This window comes from Eublepharis macularius, chromosome 10 (assembly GCF_028583425.1).
Source record: "Eublepharis macularius isolate TG4126 chromosome 10, MPM_Emac_v1.0, whole genome shotgun sequence".
Lineage (NCBI taxonomy): Eukaryota > Metazoa > Chordata > Lepidosauria > Squamata > Eublepharidae > Eublepharis > Eublepharis macularius.
The window spans coordinates 1,033,792-1,052,738 of NC_072799.1; the positions used below are offsets into that span (position 1 = coordinate 1,033,792).

Genomic DNA, 18,947 nt, shown 5'->3' on the forward strand with positions numbered 1-18,947 from the left:
TTTTATTTTCACACCTGTCACCTGCGAGGCTGCTTTGCTGTGCGCAGAAGGGGAGGGCTGAGTGGCTCCTCCAGCAAAGAGAAAGTGGAGCTGCTGAAAGCTGTTAAGTAACATCACTCGCCCCTTTAAAATTCCCTGCTTTAAAGTGTCAAGAACAAGCGGATGATCAAAGGCCAGGCAGGAAGCCCCGAACCTCCTCTGGAGCTCGTAGGTTGCCCCCCTGAGATGGCTGGGCCTGGCAGGGGTGTGGGCGCTCCTGGGCTCTGCATCCCTCGGAGCTGGCCTCCTTTCCTGGCCCGGGGGGGCGGGGGGGGCAAAGGGGCAGGGCGAGTGAGCAAGCCAGAGGGGGAAGGGAGCCTGATCCTCGAGCTCTGGGCAGCTCTTGGAGATCCCCCTCCGGGGCTTTGCCCCTTGGGATGTTGCGGCTGCAGCAGAGTGAGAGCCAAATCCACGCAGGGCCTCCGGTGTGGCAGACTCTTTCCACTCCCTTTCGCCTGTTACCAGAAGGCTTGTTAAAATGAGAAGGGCCCCGGCTCCTGCCTCTCTTTCTCTAGACCAGCTTGAGGTGCCTCTGGAAGGGGGGAAAGGTGCAGACAAACCCGTGTCCCTCGAGGGCTCTTGGCCACCCTGCGGGACTCGGTGTGGGCTGCAGGCTGGCTGCTGGCCTCCTCAGCCTTGCAAGGCCCCTTTCATTCCACCAGACCCTGGATGCTGGTTCGCCCCCCTCTCCCCACTCCTAACCGCTAGACGTGGGTTGCTGCAGCCGTTCAGCCCGCAGCCATCCTGGGAGCCTCTGCGGCGCGTCTGTGGAATCCAAAGCTGGCTGCCATTCAGCAGCCCTAGAAGAAGACCCCCCCCACACACACACGCACACACCAATCCCGACAAAAAGTGAGATGTGAACACTTGCAGTGTGTGGTGAGAATCGCACGGGACCCCTGAGCTAAAGGTGCCTGGATTTCCCTGGGATGGCCCGGTTCTGGTTGCCAACTTCTAGACCATGTCTGGTCCCCTCCGGCTGGGACTTGTGCTCACCAGACGCCCTGCATGGGGTGTGGGGCAGAGCAGTGGAGCTTTGCAGCATGGGGGGACATCCCCTTTCGTGGTCGTGGGCTCCGTTTGCCCTCTTTTTGCAGAGCTCAGGGACTGATGGTTAGGGAAGGGGCATCCAGACCTGCGCTCAGCTCCAGGCTGGGGGTGAGGGGGAGCTCCCTGGCCAGGGTCCCATCCAGTGCAGCCCGGATCAAAGATGTCAGACGGACCCAGGAAGGCCTGTTGCGTGACCCTTGTTTGTGTAGGCAGGACCCTGGCGCCTGCAGTGCCTTCCTCCGGTCTGGCCCACTGTCCTTCTCCATCACAACTAGCCATTGGTCTAGTTCTGGTGGCCACCAGGGACTGACGTGGTGGCCGGCCTTCCTGACGCTCTGGCCCATCAGTTTGAATGTCTTCTGAGAGGCAGTGAGCTGGGATCTCACCTAACGCTTGGTGACGACCTGTGAGCCTGTTGCTCATGGAACCACCTTCACCTCCTCTCGCCCCGCGGCGTGGCACTCCATCCTGAGATGGATGTTCTTTTTCAGGCTCTCCGTCAGCATCAGGGTTCAGTTCTGGGAGGGGGGCAGGCCCTATGGGCCCGAGCTCCTGCCTCCTTGCTTTCTGTGGCCCTTGGATGCAGGGAGACTCCTGTTTTCAGCCCCTCCAGAGGGGCCTGTGCCCCCCTTCCCTCGTGCCAAGTCAGTGCCCTTCACCCCTCAGCTCCTTTGGAGATCAGGGTGTGGCTGGGTCACAGCTGCAGTCCCCAGTCAGCGTGGCCAAGCCTTCCTGCTTTCCAGGACCGCCGTGTCCCCCTTTCTGGCTGCAGTGTGAGTCCCAAGGCAGGCCCATCTGCTGCTCTGCCCCCCAGATTGTGGCGAGATGGCTGGTGGGGGGCTTGGGCCCCTTGCCTTGCAGTCCCAGCCTGCCTGTCCCTTTCCCGCGCTGGCCTTGAAAAGAGCAACCCACCCAAGCACACGGCATCTGCTTTCTGCCTCTCTGGCCCCATTTGCAGGGCAGACTCTGAGCAGCAGCAGCAGCAAATGGGAAGCACCTTCCCTGGCCCCTCCTGCTCACAGGCTGCTGAAACTTTCTGCTTCCCCAGAGCCGCCGCCTCTCAGCTCTGCAGCCCCAGCTGTGGCTGCGGCACCATTTCTCTCCGCCCCGCCCCCCCCCACACACACCAACGCCAGCACTCACCGCCAGCTCTCTCTCACCCCAATTAGCCTTGTCTCTGTTGATTAGAGGAAAGAAGCTCCCTCCTCAAGGGAGAGGCTGGCTTGGGTTAAGCCCAGGTGAGTCTCAAGAGATCAGGACCACGCCTGGCCTCCTCTGGGGTTGCTGAACTGCCGGCTTTGGGAGAACACCCCCCCCCTTTCCAATCAGGGGCCTGGATTTATGCCCTCCCCCCCTCCACGTGCTGCGTTAGGGAAACCGAGCAGACCTTCCTCCTGACTGGCATGTTCAGAGTTGGGAAGGAATTCTGCTGCAGGACAAATGGGCGAGAGACTGGCGGCTGCCTCGGCTGCAGGGTGTGGTTTGGCTCCCTTGCGTGTGTGTCATGCACTTGTATCCTGCCCTTCCTCCCAGGGGTTGAAGGTGGCCCTGGTTCTTCCCTCCTTCATTTTATCCTCACAACAGCCGCCCTGTGTGGCTTGTTAGGCTGCATGTGTGGCTGGCCCCAGGCCACCCAGCCAGCATCCGTGGCTGAGCTGGGATTTGAACCTGCGTCTCTCCGACCCTAGCCTGGCGCTCTGACCCTGCGCCACGGAGTGCTGCTGTATCTGCGCTCTGCTGGGAGGCGTGTGGTGCAGAGGGATGCGGGCAGCTTGACAAGGGACCTGCTTCTTGGTAAAGCAGGCGAAGCGAGGCGAGGCGACTGCTCTCCAGTTCCAATTCTGGGGAAGGGAAGGTGGCAGAAATTGGTTCCCAGTTCAAGAACCCCCAAATGAGCTTTGGACCGCCAAGACTCATGCTCCCCCAGGCTCTGGTACCCTACAAGGGGGACATGCTCGGTCCAAACCCTCGGGTGGGAGAGTTTGGGGGCGGGAAGGAGCTCAGCAGGGATGTGTGCCGTAGAGTCCACCCCCGGAAGCAGCGGCGGCCTTCTTCGCGGGTGCTGGTCTCTGTCCTCTGGAGATCAGCCGTCACTCTGGGAGAGCTCCCGGCCCCACCTGAGGCTTGGCAACCCTAATATGGGGCATACGGTTTGTGACGGACTAGAAATTATTTTTGGATGTGCAATGATGGGAACTTACTTAGGAAGACCCTCCAGGTTCCCCAAAGAACGGATCCCAGCAGCTTCTGTAGGAACGGGCTTGTTTTGTCCTGCGCAACTTGGGCCAAGAGGCCCTGGACTGCGGCAACTCCACCTGCCAGCCCCTCCTTCCCAGACCCCACCAGGAGGCAGAGCGCCTCTCTGCCAAGTGTGGGTTCTTTCTTAACTAGGGAAAGAGGCCGTGGAACCTCAGTGGTGGCACTCAGGACTGCACAATGAGGTCACTTCGGGTTAGCTGGAACAAGGGGGGGGTTAAAGTTTAAACCACCCTCTGCAAAAATGGCCGGTGGCCCTACCCCCTGATCTCCAGGCAGAGGGGAGTTTAGATTGCCCTCCGCACCGCATGGTGCAGAGGGCAATCTCAACTCGCCTCTGTCTGGAGATCAGGGGGCGGGGCCACCGGCCATGTGACCCTTTTCAAGAGGTGCGTTCCTGCTGAAAAAAAAGCCCTGCCTTTACCCCAGATGCAGAGCTTTTTAAGTAGCAGGATTTTTGATTAAGGGACTAGGGAGTGTGTGTGGCCCAAGAGTCTTGACAATCTGTCCCTGTACAGAATCTCGCCATGCCCCTTTCTGGGACAATATCAGCAGTCCTGTAGCAAGAGCGCACTCATGTGCAGAGCATGGAATGAGGCAGCCACGGGCAGAGCCCCTTCTTGGTGTGTAGAAGGTTCTCGGTTCCATCTTGAGCATCTCTTTGCAACTGCTTAAAAGCCGGCACTCTTGAGAAAGAAAGACCTTCCTTTGTCTGAGAACCCGGAGAGTCACTGCCAATAGGGGCAGAGGGTGCCGGGCTGATGGACCCACAGCCTTCTGTCTTCACGTCCTCCCCACCCCCTCTCTGCCACCTACTTTGGCACTGGCTGCTGGTACACCTGTCTCCAGCGTGGGGATCCAGCTGTGGTGTCAGGCTTCTTCTCCGAGGCCTGAGAAATGCCCCAGAAGCATCCTTCCTTGCCTCCGGGATGCAGGCCCTGCCCCGCTGGATCGGCCCAGGAGTGCCTCCGCCTCCCAGCTGCCAGGGGAGTAGATCCCAGCGTAGGAACGGAACGGCGACTCATCCCTCCCGGTACCACGGAAGAGCAGCAGTGCGTCCTCCTTTTGTAACGTTCTGCTTTGTGTTTCAGTAAGGGAAGAAATGGTGAAGTTGCTAATAATGGCACTAAAAGAAAATATGCTGCATCTGTTATGGATCGCAGCACAAAATTAGCTCCTCACACCTCTGACACCCAAGATGTCTTCCCTTAAAATACCCGTTGGCTTCCTTTACATAACTTGCTGATTATATTTAAAAGAAATACAATTTTGCAATTACTCTTCTTTCTGGTGTGCATCATTTTCTTTTTATGTTTATATATTTCTCCTTCATTAGTGCAGACTGAAGGGTGATTAGATCCCTTCAAACATTTTACAGAGGTTAAACGTTGATTAAGATTTAATTATTACTGTAAATAGCTTGGAATGACATATGGTGCAAAAACCTGACATATGTGCATTTGAATAAATGAAGTGCTATTTCCCAGGATGCACTGGGAACTGTTTAACAGCTTTACTGAAGGGTTATGTTGCACCTCATGTTAAGATTGCTTTGATGTTATATTTTGTTGGGTTTTTGCAGCTGAAAGCTAAGAACAGTTTTTCCAGTTTTTAAAAACATTGAATATTTTAAATACCTAAATTGTTTTGCACAAATTTTTGCTAATTTGTCTAACTAGGTTAAACATTTTCAAAAGCATTTAGTTTTCTTTGTAGGTTCCTAGTATTGTTGTGTCAGCCTTGGCACTGAAGTCAATGTATAGAATTTCCTATATGTACATATATCTGTCTGTGTAAAATGCACAAAAAAAGCACAACGGATCAGTTTTGGAGTGAGCCAGAAGCATTGTTTTAGATCCACAGAGAGAGTATTGTTTTAGATCCACAGAAATCATTCTGAAATGTAAGGACCACCTGGAATGAGGGAGATGGGCAGGGGGAGTGCCAGGGGAAGGGCACCGTGCATTCTCTCCATTCTGCTGTGGAGGCAGGCAGCGTTGATGCCCGTCTCAAAGACTGTTGCCTGGGAGGATCCAAGGCAGGGCACGGTTTCCCCCAGTGCCTCTGCAAACCCAGCCGTAGAAGGAGAAGGGGGCAGCCTGTGGGCTTCTGCAGCCAGGAGATGCCAGGGGCTGGAGGCGGCACAGGAGCCGCTCCACTTGGCATCCTGCCAGCAGAGACACCCCCACTGGGGTCCGAGTGCCATGAGCTGGGGCCATTCCTGGGGCTGCTGTGATCTCTTCATGAAGGAAAAGCCGGTGAGGGGCAGGAAAGATCTTGCAAGATGTCCGAAGGGGAGACCACAGAGTGCAGGAGGGCTGGGAAAGATGGCTGTTGATCAGGCCTGGAAAAATATGGAATGGGGGAGCACGGGCATGATCATTGCACGGATTCATAAAAGGATATGGGGGGTGCTTGTCTGACAACAGCAGCTCCACCTCAAGGAAAATGCTTTTCTGGTCTGATTGGCTGCGTTGCTGAACTGCTCTTTAGTTAGCTGATGGCCCTGAAGTTTAAACTTTCCCTCCTTCCCGCAATGTAAGCCTGAGTTTCTTGTCGTCGTCGTCCCCCCCACTTAGCTGCCGTCTGCACTTCCTGCACGTGATCCCCTTTTCTGCTGGGCCACTTGAACCCGGTTCCTTTGAAGAGGACCTTGGGTTTTTTGAGGGTCTCCAGAACCCCCCGCCCTCCAAACGCCTGCTGTCTTCAAGAGGGTAACAGAACAAGAGGCACCCCCCCCCCCCGTATCAAAACAAAGGGCATGGTGGTCAAACCACACTGGAGGTAGGCACAGTAAAATTCCGCTTCATAATATATAAATATATTTTAAAGTTATTTTAAGGTGAAAAGTGACTTGTGCTCAATAAATATATTACAAAACTATCATCATACTTGAAAGTCAATAAATATTTCTTCAGCATCTGTGAAAAGATAAAGGACATTATTGGAATTCTATGTACGGGAGAGAGAATGTTTGTTCTCAGCCAACACCAATGTAAATGTGTATTTCTGTAACATTTATTGACTTTAAAGTATGATGATAGTTTTGTAATATATTTATTGAGCACAAGTCACTTTTCACTTTAAAATAACTTTAAAATATATTTATGTATAATTAGGCAGAATTATATTGTGCACCCCTCCCATGTGGCTTGACCACCGAGGGCCGCATGCCAGGGCGTCCAGGAGAAGGAACCCTGTGATGCCAAGAGGCTGAAGCAGAACACGCCTAGTTTGTCGGGCGGGTTGAGTATGGGCTGGAGAGCCATCTGGTGGGACTGCCAGGGAGGGGGATCCCAGCCTCGGCAGGTGTCTTTTATGTATTTATTTTACGTCATTTATAGCCCGCCTTTCTCACTGAGACTCAAGGCGGATTACATAGTGTGCAATTAGTACAGGGTTGAAGAAATGTTGAAACACAACAGAAGCAATTCTAGGGCTGACCTGAGGCCATGTGAAGCACAAGTGAAGACCAGCGTGGCTTTGTGACGGGCACGCGCCTGAGGTGGCCGATCTTTCCCTTGCCCAGGGAGGTCCTGGAGCTGCTGCCAAGAACGGCAGAACCGCTGCCCCAAATGCATCATTTTAGAGTTCAGGAGAGAAATTGATGCATCCACGTGCGGGGGGGGGATGACCCCATAAAGGGGGGAAATGTTGCGTGAAAACATAATGCAACAGCTAGACTGCTGAAATCCTCAGACCTCTGGGAGCGTCGCTCTCATCCAAAGCCCGGCCATGCTTGCGTAGGATACATGGACTGAGCGCAAGAGGGGCGGGGCAGCCCCTGAGAAAAGGGCTGTTTCTTGTAATGCCTGACTGGCGCTGAGGGGAGGCGTTTGGTTGGCTTCCAAGGGGCGAGGGCGGGCTATGGGTATCTCGAGCTCCAGGCGACCTGCCATGGCCTTCTGCTAATGGCATGCATGATTGGCTTGGCCTCTGCATGGTCTCCGCTTCACTTGCACAAAGCAACTGGGGGGGGAGGTTTGCAGCCCCATTTTTATGCAGTTTGTTGGCATCTCAACTCCCACCAATGGTTGGTTCAGAACTTCTGGAGGCCATTTCAGTGGCAGCTTCTGAAAAATGGCTTTTTTCTGTTAGAACAGGGTGAAATGTTCTCTTAGGGGCAGAACAAAAATATTTAGCCGCTGTTGCTCTATTTTGGAGCTTTAAATGAAGAAGCGTAGCTGGCTTGCGGCCTTCTGTGGCTTTCCCAGGAATTGCCCTCTTGCGGGGATCCCTGTGCTTTGGCGGAGGGATCTGGAGCTCAAACGAGTGTCCAGTGGAGAGTGCAGGATGGTCCACTCCGAAGCCCGTGGGCAATCCAGTTCTCTGCCTCCAGTTTTCATATTCACTGGAGAGCCGTCAGTGAAGAGCTTCGCTCGTCTTCTCTGGTCCCAGCGTGGGGCTCGCTGTGTCCATTTCATCTCTCTGAAAATGGTTCAGCCCCAGCAGGAGGAACGCCATTTGCTTGCCTGTAGCTTTCAGTGGGGCTTGGGTTAATACCTAAGTGAGGTATTTATCTGTGTGTGTGTGTGTGTGTGTGTGTGTGTGTGTGTGTGTGTGTGTGTGTGTGTGTCAGAGAGAGAGAGAGAGAGAGAGAGAATTCATTCGGTCTGATTTATAGCCTGACCCAGAGTGGGAGAAGCAGCTGAGGCTCTGGGGCCAGGATTCTGGAGCGAGCTTGACAGGCAAGGCTGCAGCGGCCAGAGTGGTGCCCACAGAGAGGCTCCCCGGGACCCACACACTGCTCTCCTTCTGGGAACCGAGTTGCCTTTCCACACAGCCTGCTCTGACTTTGTGCCTCTGCTTTTCCCCTTCAGATTGAGACATCGTGCCTGGAACCCGAGATTGCTCGAGCCACGGCAAGCAAGACCGTTGTCTACAACAAAGGGTTGTGAGGCTGAGTGGTGCGGAACAGGGCAAGCACCAGAGGGAAGCGCATGCGCCAGCGCCACCGGGGAAGGGGCGGGGGGGGGGAGATGAATACAATACAGAGCAACACAGCTTGGCACTCGTAACATATTCCCACCGTCAAGAGCTGCGAGTAAATTAACACTTTCCGAGACTCGGCATCTCACGTTGGTTGAAAAGATTAATATTTAAAGTTTTAAATTAGCGACAGTAACAGCAAGAAGAAATGAGCGAGGAGGAGGGGCGTGAGAGAGCTGGCAAGCACAGAGCTCGCCTCCTCACTCTGCAGCGCCACGTGCACGAAGGGGATCCGGACAGCACCTTTCCCTGCTTCTGCCTCACTCTTTGTGGGAGGAGCTGCTGCTTGGACCCTCCGCACTGTTTGGTGCTGCACAGAAATCCATTCTTGCTGCATAAATTAAGAGATGTCGGTAGGGCACCTTGCTAGTCAAAGGCCATTGATTCCACTTTGGCCTTTCTGGACTCCAGACCAGCCTGTGCAGTAGGCACCAGCCAGCCTGCGCCCCCGCCCTCCTGGCCTCTCCCAGCCACCCATGCAGGCACAGTGCTGGAGGGCACCTTGACATTCCACCGCCTCTTTAGTGGGTGAATTCTCAAGTTGCATTTGTCACACCAGCATAGCTGTAGCCCTTTGAGAGTGGTCTGTGGCCCCCTCTCCACCCCACCCCCCATCCATGCAGCCCCTCCCTCTGTCCCCAGGGCTTCCTTGAAGGCATCACTCCAGAACGGGCATGAGAGAGAGCTTGTGCCACATAAAGGTCCGTGGTGGGCAGGAGAAAGGTGCTGCCCTGGTCGGCAGCGGGAGCTGGCCTGTTCACAAAGAGCCAAGGCTGGTGATAAGGCACCAGTGGTCTTCCAGTGGTCTTCTGGAACTCCCCTCAAGAAACCCTCCCTGACTTTTCTAGCTCTGAGTGCAGAGCTGGGCTCTAGCCATTTGAAGGAAGCTCTGCACACTGACAGCCTGGAGGGTCTGTTCTGAAGAGCAGAACATTTCGTGATCGCATCCCCAGGCAGAGGGGACGGGGGCCAGCAGCAGCATCTATACTTCCTGACTTACATCTGACTAGGAGAGAAATGGTTTCGTAACCCAAAAGCCCTCCCCGCAGGTGCCTTGCTGGCTCTCAGGGCGTTTGTAGAGCTCCGTGGGCAGAGGCTTCAGTACAGATGTGCAGAGAATTCCTTGCCATGGGAGTGAAACAGAGTGTGTGTCCCCCCCCCCCCGGTCTCTGGGCTGCAGGCTGCGATTTTCTGGAAGAATGAAGAGTGGGTGCCCCTGGGCTGTTGCCATGGTGATTCCCCGGGTGGGTGGGACTCCCTGTTCTCCCGGCTCCGGGGAGCCCAGTTCCCTTCCGGAACTGGGAAGGGCAGCTGTCGGCTCGGCTTGGCTCCCGTGTTGGTGTCAATCAGACATTGGAAGTCAAGGGGCCTGTCACTGAGGAGGATCTGTGGAGGGTGGGGAGAGATCCCATGCCCTGGATGAGTGTGGCTGGAATGATCTTGAATCTGCCTTGGATTTGCACCAGGGAGTCTTCGCCTGCTCTTGTTTTTACTTCACTAGATCGTGCGGTGGGTGGGTTTTTTAGGATACAGGTCGGGGGTGCTTTGGCCTGGCTTGTGGTGCAGGACTGGATTTCTTCTGAGCAAGGCCTGCTGGGTGGGACGGACAGCAGAACTGCCTGAGCTCCTCCTCCTTATGGACCTCGGAGCGCTTTCCAGGAGGGGGGCAGGGGCTGGGGGCATGGCCTGCTGGAACCCTCTCCCCTGGCAGCAGCCCCAGGCAGTGGCGGGGGCAGGGGCTGTTTCTTGGGGTTGAGGTGGTTGGAGTTCTTTCCTCTTCTGGGGTGAGAGAAGCAGGCAGGGCGGGGCTGGTGTCACCCTCTGTTCCCCTCCCAGCTGTAGGGCCAGCAGCCATCGTGCCAAGTGTGGGCAGAGAGCCCAAAAAATGGCAAAAATTTGGGGGCGGGTCACAGCTATGGGGGGCCCTTGGAGGGAGCAAATAAGGAAAGGAGTTGTGTGGGGGGGGATGTCTAGCTACATTACTGCTGTGTGGGCTGAACAGGTTGCCCCGTGGCGGGAGCAGCCCAGTTTTTGGCTGACTTCTCTGCCCCGTTCTGTGCCATGCTGGAAAGAGGCAAAGGGACTGCAGAGCCCCCCCCCTTTCCTTGCACTGCATGCCAGAGAGGCTGGGAGCTTGGAAGCCAGGAGGTTTGGGGGTTTGCTCATTCCCAAGCTGCCAGTAAGCTCAGCTGGGTGCGTCTGGAACAGGGCAGCGGCAGCCCTGTTGACCTTGAAGTCAGCATGGCCCCAATTCTCAGGCAGCTGGAAGGCAGATTTCCTGGCCAGGTGGGGGCTGGGGAGGAAGCCCCTCTGCTGGCTTTCCCACAGACGGCCATTGGTCAAGTGCAAAGCACTTCAGAAGGGGCGCCAGCACCCCCCTGGGGAGGCCGCCTAGAGGTGCACCAAGGCCCAGCACTCGCGCTCCTGTTGAAAACCCCTCTGAGCTCCAACCAGATGTTAGCATCTGGGACATTCCAAAAACATCAACAGCTTTGAATTTGGGGTTAAAAGGGGAGGTTTGGACGGGAAACATGTCTTGCCTGTCCGTTTATCCTTGGATTTCCCCAAATTAGTTCTGCCTTAACTTTTTAAAAAATCCTCTTTTCTCTGAGCCTTCAAAGCATTCCAGGCATGTTCTGATCTCAGGAGAATGGGGGGGGGAGCGCTTTCCATTTTAAAATGCCCACACATGTCATCTGGCTTTGAGGAAGGAGGGGTTTTCACATGCACATGTGTGCACGTGCGCGCGCACACACTTTTTAGAAAGCAGCAGCCTTTTTGAAACGGCCGCCCAAAGCTGACCCCCGATGCCCTGGGGAATGCCCCCCCTGTTCTTCACCGAAGTCTCCTGCGCTCGCCACAAGAGAAACGTGGCTATCCAAACGGTGCTGCTCTGCCCCCTCAACTGCCCCAGAGGAAGGGGGGCTCTCCTGCCTTTTGGGCGGGGTTCCCCCCAGCCGCCGACACGGGTCAGGGGTCGCCCTCCTGCCCTTGCCCGGTGGAATCCCAGAAGGGCTCATCTGTGCCAGGGCAGCCAGCAGAGCCTGAACGAAGGAGCAAACAGCCGCCACACATTCGCCTAATAGCTAATTAATTTTGCCATCCCTCTTCGAGTACAAAAGGAGCCAGGGATCCGCAGGAGCCGTGGCTGCGTTTGCGTTTATCATTTCCCATAATTGGGGGAACGGGGGAGGGGAAGGAGCCCACACTACGTTGGGTTGCTCACCTCAGTAGCTAATAATAATGAGGTGATCATCTCTGTAGCTTTTAATTAGGAGCACAGCAGTTAATTGATTTCTTGGGTATGTTAATTAAGAAATAATGAGGACTGTGTAGCGGCAGAAAGAGGCCGTGAAGGACTGGGCTTTCCCCAGATCCCCGTCCGTCCGCAGGCCAGCGAGTGGCAGAGGTCTGGGAAGGTCACCATGTCACGGGAACCGTCAAGGTTCGTATCCCAGTGAGGTGGGCTTCCCAGTCCAGTGGAACTCGGGGGAGGCAGGAAGGAATTCCCCCTGCCCCCCCTGCCCTCCTCTCCCATGGAGCCACCCTGGAGCCTGGCATGCCTCCACCCAGGGGCACCTCAGAGCTCCCGCAGCTTCTCAGGCATCGCCCCTCCCCGGCCCCCCCACAAGTTTCTGTTCCCCAACCAAGACGGCTGGGCGGAAGGGAGGAAAGAGGTCACGGGATCCCTGCGGGTGGAGGGACTGCTCAGCCCATGTGAACGGTGGGCTTGTGGGCCTGACAACATAGAGCTGACCGGAGGGCCTCCCCCTTCCTGGAGGAGACGGCTTCTGGGCAAAGAGCCGTTCCTTTGGCTTCTTGGTAGATCGCAGCCTAGTCCGGGGGAAGGCTGGCTCTTTCCCCTTAGCCCATCACTGGTGGCTGAGGCCCAGCAGCAAGGGCAGCAAAGGCCTGGCCCCAGCCAGCAGGGATGGTAGGGAAGGGGGTTGGCCCAATCCCGGCCCATGGCCGGTGGCCAGTCTCTGCATCCTCGTGCCCGACTGCTGGAACGGCCCCGTCCATCCTTGCCTGCTTCATTGTGCTGTGCTCACTTGCGCTCCACTCCAGCGCCTCGAGGATCCCTTCAGGGGTCTTTAGGTATTACGGCAGGATGGCAAGTGGCAGGTTGATGCTCCCGTCTTTCCCACCTGGACGCTTAGGGCGCTGGGGGCAGACACAGAACTCTGCCCGGAGAGGCATGCCTCCCAATGGGAGCAGAGCATTAGGGGCTCCTTCCGTGGAGGAGTCCCTGCCTCGGACCCTCACTTGCCAGCGGGCTCAACTCCATAGCTTGTTACTGAAGAGGGATTGTGTGAAATGGGGAGTCACAATCAAGGTCAATGGCCCAGGGGAGTTTCAGGGCAGCTGACCCCTGCCAGCTCCTTGAGCCACCCCCAGCCAGCAATCCCCCCTCCCCCACAGTGCCTCCTGCTGCCATAGAGTCCCGGGTGCATCAGGGAATGTGGCATTTGGAACAGAAGGGCTGGCTGGCCAGCTGGCCCAGGGCACCGAAAACGTGGCAAGCTCTGGGGCAGTGCACAGCACGAGGGGGGAGTGCCTCACTCGGCAGGTATCTGATTGTGTCTCTGAGACCCCGGGTCTGCTGGGCATACGGACCAGAGAGCCTTCAGCTGTGCACAAATCAGAAAACGTGAGTGGGGCTCCACAGCATGCTAGCTGCCGCGCCTGGTGCCGATAGCAGCCCAGCCTTCGCTCAGGTGCAAGACTCAGCGCTGCAGACACCCCCTTGCTGTGGTGCCCTGCGAACTGCAGCTCAGAGGAATCGGGGGGGGGGGGTGTTCCTTCCTCTGAACTGTCACTGGTCTTCCGGCGGTTCTGAGGGCCTCCCTTTATGACCGACCTCTGTCCACGCTCATCGACTCTGAAATGCACTCGGTGTCTTTTTAACCTCCTAAATAGATTTATTGATGACGACTCTTTATGTAACACTTCTAACTGTCTAGAATAAAAGCGAATGCATCTAAACCATTTGCCTGTTACTTGGGAGGCTGCAGTGTCAAAGCCCCTCCCCCCCAAACATTTGCCTTGACTGCAGTTGAAATCTGGGCGGTTTCTTCAAGGCCTGGCTCTGGCTTGGCCTGGCCCTTGGACAAGTGCCGGCAGCTTCCACGTAGAGGCTCTTTTCAGAACATCCACACGAGGTCATCTCCATCCACTTTCCGTGTTTTGCTTTTTTGCGAACTTGGTTTGGAATATTTTTTTTTGAACGATCGCAGTCGAAGTGCCTTTGCACACATTGTGGATGGGCAGATGTGCATTTTTGTTGCTCCTGCCCAGACTGGCACCATTTTCCTTGTCTCAGCCTCTCCCACAGAGCTGCCATCCCACCCGCCTCTGCCACCAGAGGGCTTTGGGGCTTTAAAAAATCAGCAGTTGGCATATCACATCTGACGAAGAGAGCTGTGGTTCTCAAAAGCTTATGCTACAATAAAGTTGGTTAGCCTTAAAGGTGTTACTGGACTGTACTATTTTACATATCACTATAGTGTCATCTGCTCGTTCCTCTGAATTCCTAGTTTTCATTTCTTTTAAAGGAAGTAGCTCGTCCTTTTCATTGCAGGGATGTCTTTCCCCTTATATCTCCACAATGGATGGGGCTACAGGCTTGCTCTTTGAAATGAAAGGTGAGGTTCAGCAGGCCCAGCAGCCAGATCATTCAGTCACCCGGGGGGGGGGGTGGATGCCAATCGGCATTAAAGAAACAAAAGCAAGGCCCCCTAGTGGCAGAGGGGAGAATGGCCATGGGTGCTGAGGCAAAGGAAGGGTGGCGGCGCCGGGGGGGGGCTGCCGCCACAGGGACGCGTCCTTCATGAAAGCTGCCTGCAGTGTCCTCTCCCTCCCTGTGGAAGGAGGCTCAGTCGCCAGGAACGTGGGCTGCATCGTGCTCAGGAATGCTGCCTTCTGTTTCCGATCGTGCTCCAACAAGTGGCTGTTCCCACACAACCAGAGCACAGAATGGTGCCTGGAGATGCTGTGTTTGCCCCAGTGTGTTAAAAAGAGCCCCCGAAGGCCGTCATGTTCCCCATCCTAACCTCTGGCAAGCAGGGCATAAAGACAACAACTCTCCCCTGCTGTGCCCCCCTCCAAACAGGTACCTGGAGGTAGATTGCCTCTGGATATGTAGGTTCCACATAGAAACCATGGCTCAGAGCGCTTGTGTCCCCTTCTTGTCCCACAGATGTTTGGGATGTATCCCAGACTCCTGCCCTCCTCCCACACCTCTCTGGATGGGAACAAGGGGGGGCTTTTGTTTGGCTTAGTGGGGGGTGCTGTCCTTCACACACATTTGGGTAACCCTAGGTGGGGCCACAGGGGCATCAACGACCTTTTGTACCCAGGAAACCCTCCCTGGCACTCCAGCAACTGACTGAAGCCCCTCCCTGTCTGTGTGAGTGAAGCCCCCCAGGTTGTGGCAGCTCAGGCAAGACCATCACGCAGCCCAGTATGTAAAGCTGGCCCTGTCACAAGCTGGTTGAGGCAGTTGAACCCGGATGCCAGTAAAGGTGGCAGAGTGGGCCCTATCCACTGGGAAGTTCTCCTGCCGGCAGAAAAACCTCCATCCACGTGCAGTGGTTTCTCATGGCATTTCAGCAGGGCTTGAGTTAGAGATTCTCGAAAGCTTATGCTACAATAAAATTGGTTAGTCTTAAAGGTGCTACTGGACTCTTTTTGATCTCTCTCTCTCTCTCTCTCTCTCTCTCTCTCTCTCTCTCTCACACACACACACACACACACACACACACACGGTAAAAGGAAGACGAACTTGCTGGATCAGACCCAGGGAGGGACCACTGGTGCAGCATCCATTCCCAGGAAGCCCATTCGCAGAGCGAGAAGCCACCATGCCCACCCTCCACTCCTGGCCCTCCTAGCCTTCTGCCATCATGCCCTACTGTGGTGCCAGGCCTCTCCTCCCCCATGCCTTTCTCTAATCCTGAGGTGCAATCTCCTCCAGAGGCTGGTGCTGCCTCTTCCGGCCGCTGCATTGTGTGCAGAAGGACTTGTGCCGCCGGCCTGCCCATCAGCTGTTTCAGCTTCCCTGGGTGCCAAGTTCCAGTACCGGAGTAAGCAGTGGGAGCGTGGCAGGGGTGCTCAGGTGGCATTTGCATCCTGGGCAGCAGAACATCTTGGGGCCAGCCCTGAGCAGGCGCCTGTTGGTGCAGGGCACCCCTCTGGCATCCTTCTGCCCGCCCTGCTCATCAGCGTCTGTCCAATGGTCCTGGCCTACCCGGCAGAGGCAGGGCCTGGAGCTTTGCTGCCTGGGCAACAGGGAAGGCAGCCGGAGCCAGAGGGCCTCTGCCTTTGGAAAGTGGCTGATGGGGCGATGCTGCTCCCAGCCAGGGTGTGGGAACTGCAAGGAGACATCCTGACCCCGCAGGATTGTGTGATTGTGTGTCACCTGAGACTGACTGCATGAGAGGGTCCCTGTTAATTGTTGAGCCCCTTGGGGCGTGGCCAAGACTGCTGCCTGTCAAACAATAACATTGCCCTCTGGAAGGATTCCTCCGAGAGTGGTTCCCGCCCCCCCTTCCCTAGCCATTAAAAAGGTAATTATTGCCCAGATCTGGGGGCTGCGTGCCATTGCTTGGCTTAAGGGGTGGGTCTGCCCTTTTGCATGGGGGAGCTTGGGAAGGCGCCTGCTTTCCCCGGCTGGATCTACCTGCTCTCTCCTTCTGCTTCCCACAGGGCTTCCAGTAAGCCCCCAAGCACAGCAGGAGGGCAGAAGCCCCCCACCCTTGCAACCCACTCCCTGCCTTGGCACATGGGGCTTCCCGGGGCAAATCCCTGGTGCGAGACCAGCCGTGGGATTTTCTCATCCTTTGGGGGGCATCTGCCTTGGTGGCCATCAAACTGTCATGGGATCGTGACTTCTAGACACAACTTGTGGGGAGTGGGAGGGCGGAGTTGACCAGCTTCTGTCCCCCAGCCTCTCCACAGAGAGACAGCATGGTGTAGTGGCTAGAGTGACAGACTGGGATCTGGGCGACCCAAGCATGACTCCTGCGCTGCCGTGGGAGCTTCCGGGGTGACGTTGGGGTCTCGCACCTCTCAGCTTCACCTTCCTTACAGGGATGTTGCAAAGATAAAATGGAGGAGAGAGAAATGATGCAAGCTACTTAGGGTCCCCATCAAGGACAAAGATAGGTATTCATGGATGCAGACAAATAAACTCGTCTTCTTGCATTGCTCACTCAATAGCCCCCCCCCCCCCCCCGCAGCCCAGCTGTCTCCTCTTGCTTAGAGACCCTTTAGCACAGAACCAACTCAGGATTCCCACGGCCATTCCATTGGTTCCTGCTTAAGTGGGGGGGGGAGACCTGTGGGGTCCTGGTCCACTGGCTTCTCCCCTCTCAAAACAGCCCCCCCACCCCACCCCAGGAATGAGCCTGGGAAAAGGCACTGCTTGAGGAAGTTAGCGGTGTGGCCCCGGCAACGCCCTCCCGCCGAATCTGGTGCCTGTGGACTGTGAAGACCAGCCTGGCAAAATGGGGCAGGGCCGTGGCTTTCGGCAAGGGCCAGGGAGTGCCTTTGCTCCCCCACTTGTGGGCTGCCCTGCGGGAAGCCTCCCCCCCTTCTCTGTACGGCATTAACTCGAACTCCAGTGGATTCACCTCTGCCCCTCCCTCTGGGAACGTGGCCTGCCCCGAGTTCTGTGGGGCTGGTGTGGAGTTGACCTGCCACTCCTGGAGGGGCCTCGGAGGAAGGGCAGGGCCAGCGTGGCTGAGATCCCCAGCCGGGCGCAGGGCCCTTTTATTCGTCAGTCTGGGGCACTTACAAACGGAAGAGAAGGCAAAGGTGTTTTGAAATGGGCCCCGCTTGGACATTCAATCCTTGGCGCAGGTGTGAAGCCCTGTGCAACTGTCACCCCCTCGCATACCTGCCATACCTGGGAAGCGCCAGCTGCTCCGCCTGGCCTCCCCACGTCCCTCCTTTGATGCCTGGCGAGAGGCAGCAGCATTCAAGTGCCTGGCTGGGGGGGCGGGGGGAGGGGGGCTCTGCTCCGGCTGATCCCTCGCTGAGACCCCCCACCCAAGAGCTCGGCAGCCACAGGCAACGCAACCGCAGGCTCTGCCCTTTTCCTGTCCTGCCCTTTGTCCAAGCAGTGAGTAGGGTTAGGGTGTTGTTCCCACAAGAACCCTGTGAGGTAAGCGAGGCTGGTCAAGGTCACCCAGTGAGGTGACCTTCATAGCTGGGTGGGGGTTTGGACTCAGTGGTGCCAAGAACCGTAAGACTCCCTCAGCTTTTGTCTCCTGCGGTGGGGGGGGGCTCTCTTAGGTAGCAACCACAGTCCAGCCATAGCCAGCCCTCTGGACAGATTCGGCTTGAGGAGAAGGCCAGAACCAAGCGGCCCAACTAGCAGCAGCTCTTTCCCTGCCCTGCTAGCCACGATCCTTTATATTGCTGAACTTGGGACTTTCTGTATGCAAAACACAGGTTTGCCTTGGAGCAGCTCTGTCCCGGGCGGAAAGGCTGCCAATGCTGGACTGGGGAAGGGGCTATACCACGTGACCCAAGGGCATGTCCAGTCACTCTTGGCGGGCTGCTCCTGAAAAACAGGGTGGCCTCAAGAGTGCCACCCCAAAGCAAATCTGTGCATAGGCTACAGCGTTCATTTCTCCTCACCAATAATGGGACCTTCACCGGAAGCTATGGTGAAGGCTGAAGGGACTGGGCTAAATACGGGCAAAATGCTAGAGATTCCTTCAGCTGCACAGGCCTCCTTATAAATGGAGTAAGGATAAGGTTGCCAGCCTCCAGGGGTGGTCTGGAGACCTCCTGGAATTACAACGGATCTCCAGGCAACAGAGACCAGTTCCCCCAGGCAACCCGCTTTGGGTGGCAGACTCTGTGGCATTACGTCCTGCTGAGGTCCGGTCCTTCCCTAGGAGCAACCCCCAAATCTCCAGGAATTTCCCAACCCAGAGTTGGCAACCCCAGCTGCAAAGGAAGATGTCTTTCCACCTAAGATCTTTCAGGACCACTTCCCCTTGAAATAGACGAGACTGGACTGGCTGGGCCGAGCGTCTGCCTTGGTAGAAGGCAGTTCCTGCATCAAGAGCCTCATGAGCAGCACCCTTTCAAGGGCACCTTGCATGTGTAAGGACAGGGGCACCAGGCACATCCAAACCTTCAAAGGGCCAGGAAGGCCAAAGCACGCCCCCCCCAATACTTCAGGGGCACCAGCCCCTCCTGCCCAGCCTCTGGCCACCCTGCTGCTCTCCCTGCCCTGCCTTTTGAATGAGGCCAGCCCAATGCCCCAAGAAGCCTGAGTCAGCCTCTAGCTGTTATTGTGGGCTTTGCTCATGAGAAATGGAGCTATGCGCAAGCCCAGGCAATGTGCAAGCCCTTGAAAGAGCTGCTTCCTCCTGCACCAGAGCTTGCCACAGTCAGGCAATGGAGTTCAAACCCAGGTTGCTTTTATTACTGCACAATAACACACACCACAGCTGCTTGCTAACTACAACACAGAGACAGGCACACGCACCAAATTCAGAGACACAAAAGAATAAATTAAAAGGAAGAGGCGTTCTTCTTGAACAAGAGAGAGAGAAACACCCCAAGGCCAACAAAGACAAGAGGAGTGTGTATGT

The 18,947-nt window shown here is 56.1% G+C and overlaps 1 protein-coding gene across 1 annotated transcript in view; it reads left to right on the forward strand.

The window, feature by feature from the left end:
• The window catches only part of SFXN5 (sideroflexin 5), a 126,881-nt gene extending 113,129 nt beyond the window's left edge, over positions 1-13,752 (forward strand). The window contains exon 14 of the mRNA XM_054990062.1: positions 8,166-13,752. Coding sequence (XP_054846037.1) covers positions 8,166-8,243 — 78 coding nt within the window. The 3' untranslated portion in view covers positions 8,244-13,752. The remainder of the gene's footprint in view (positions 1-8,165) is intronic.
• Positions 13,753-18,947: the final 5,195 nt, after the last annotated feature.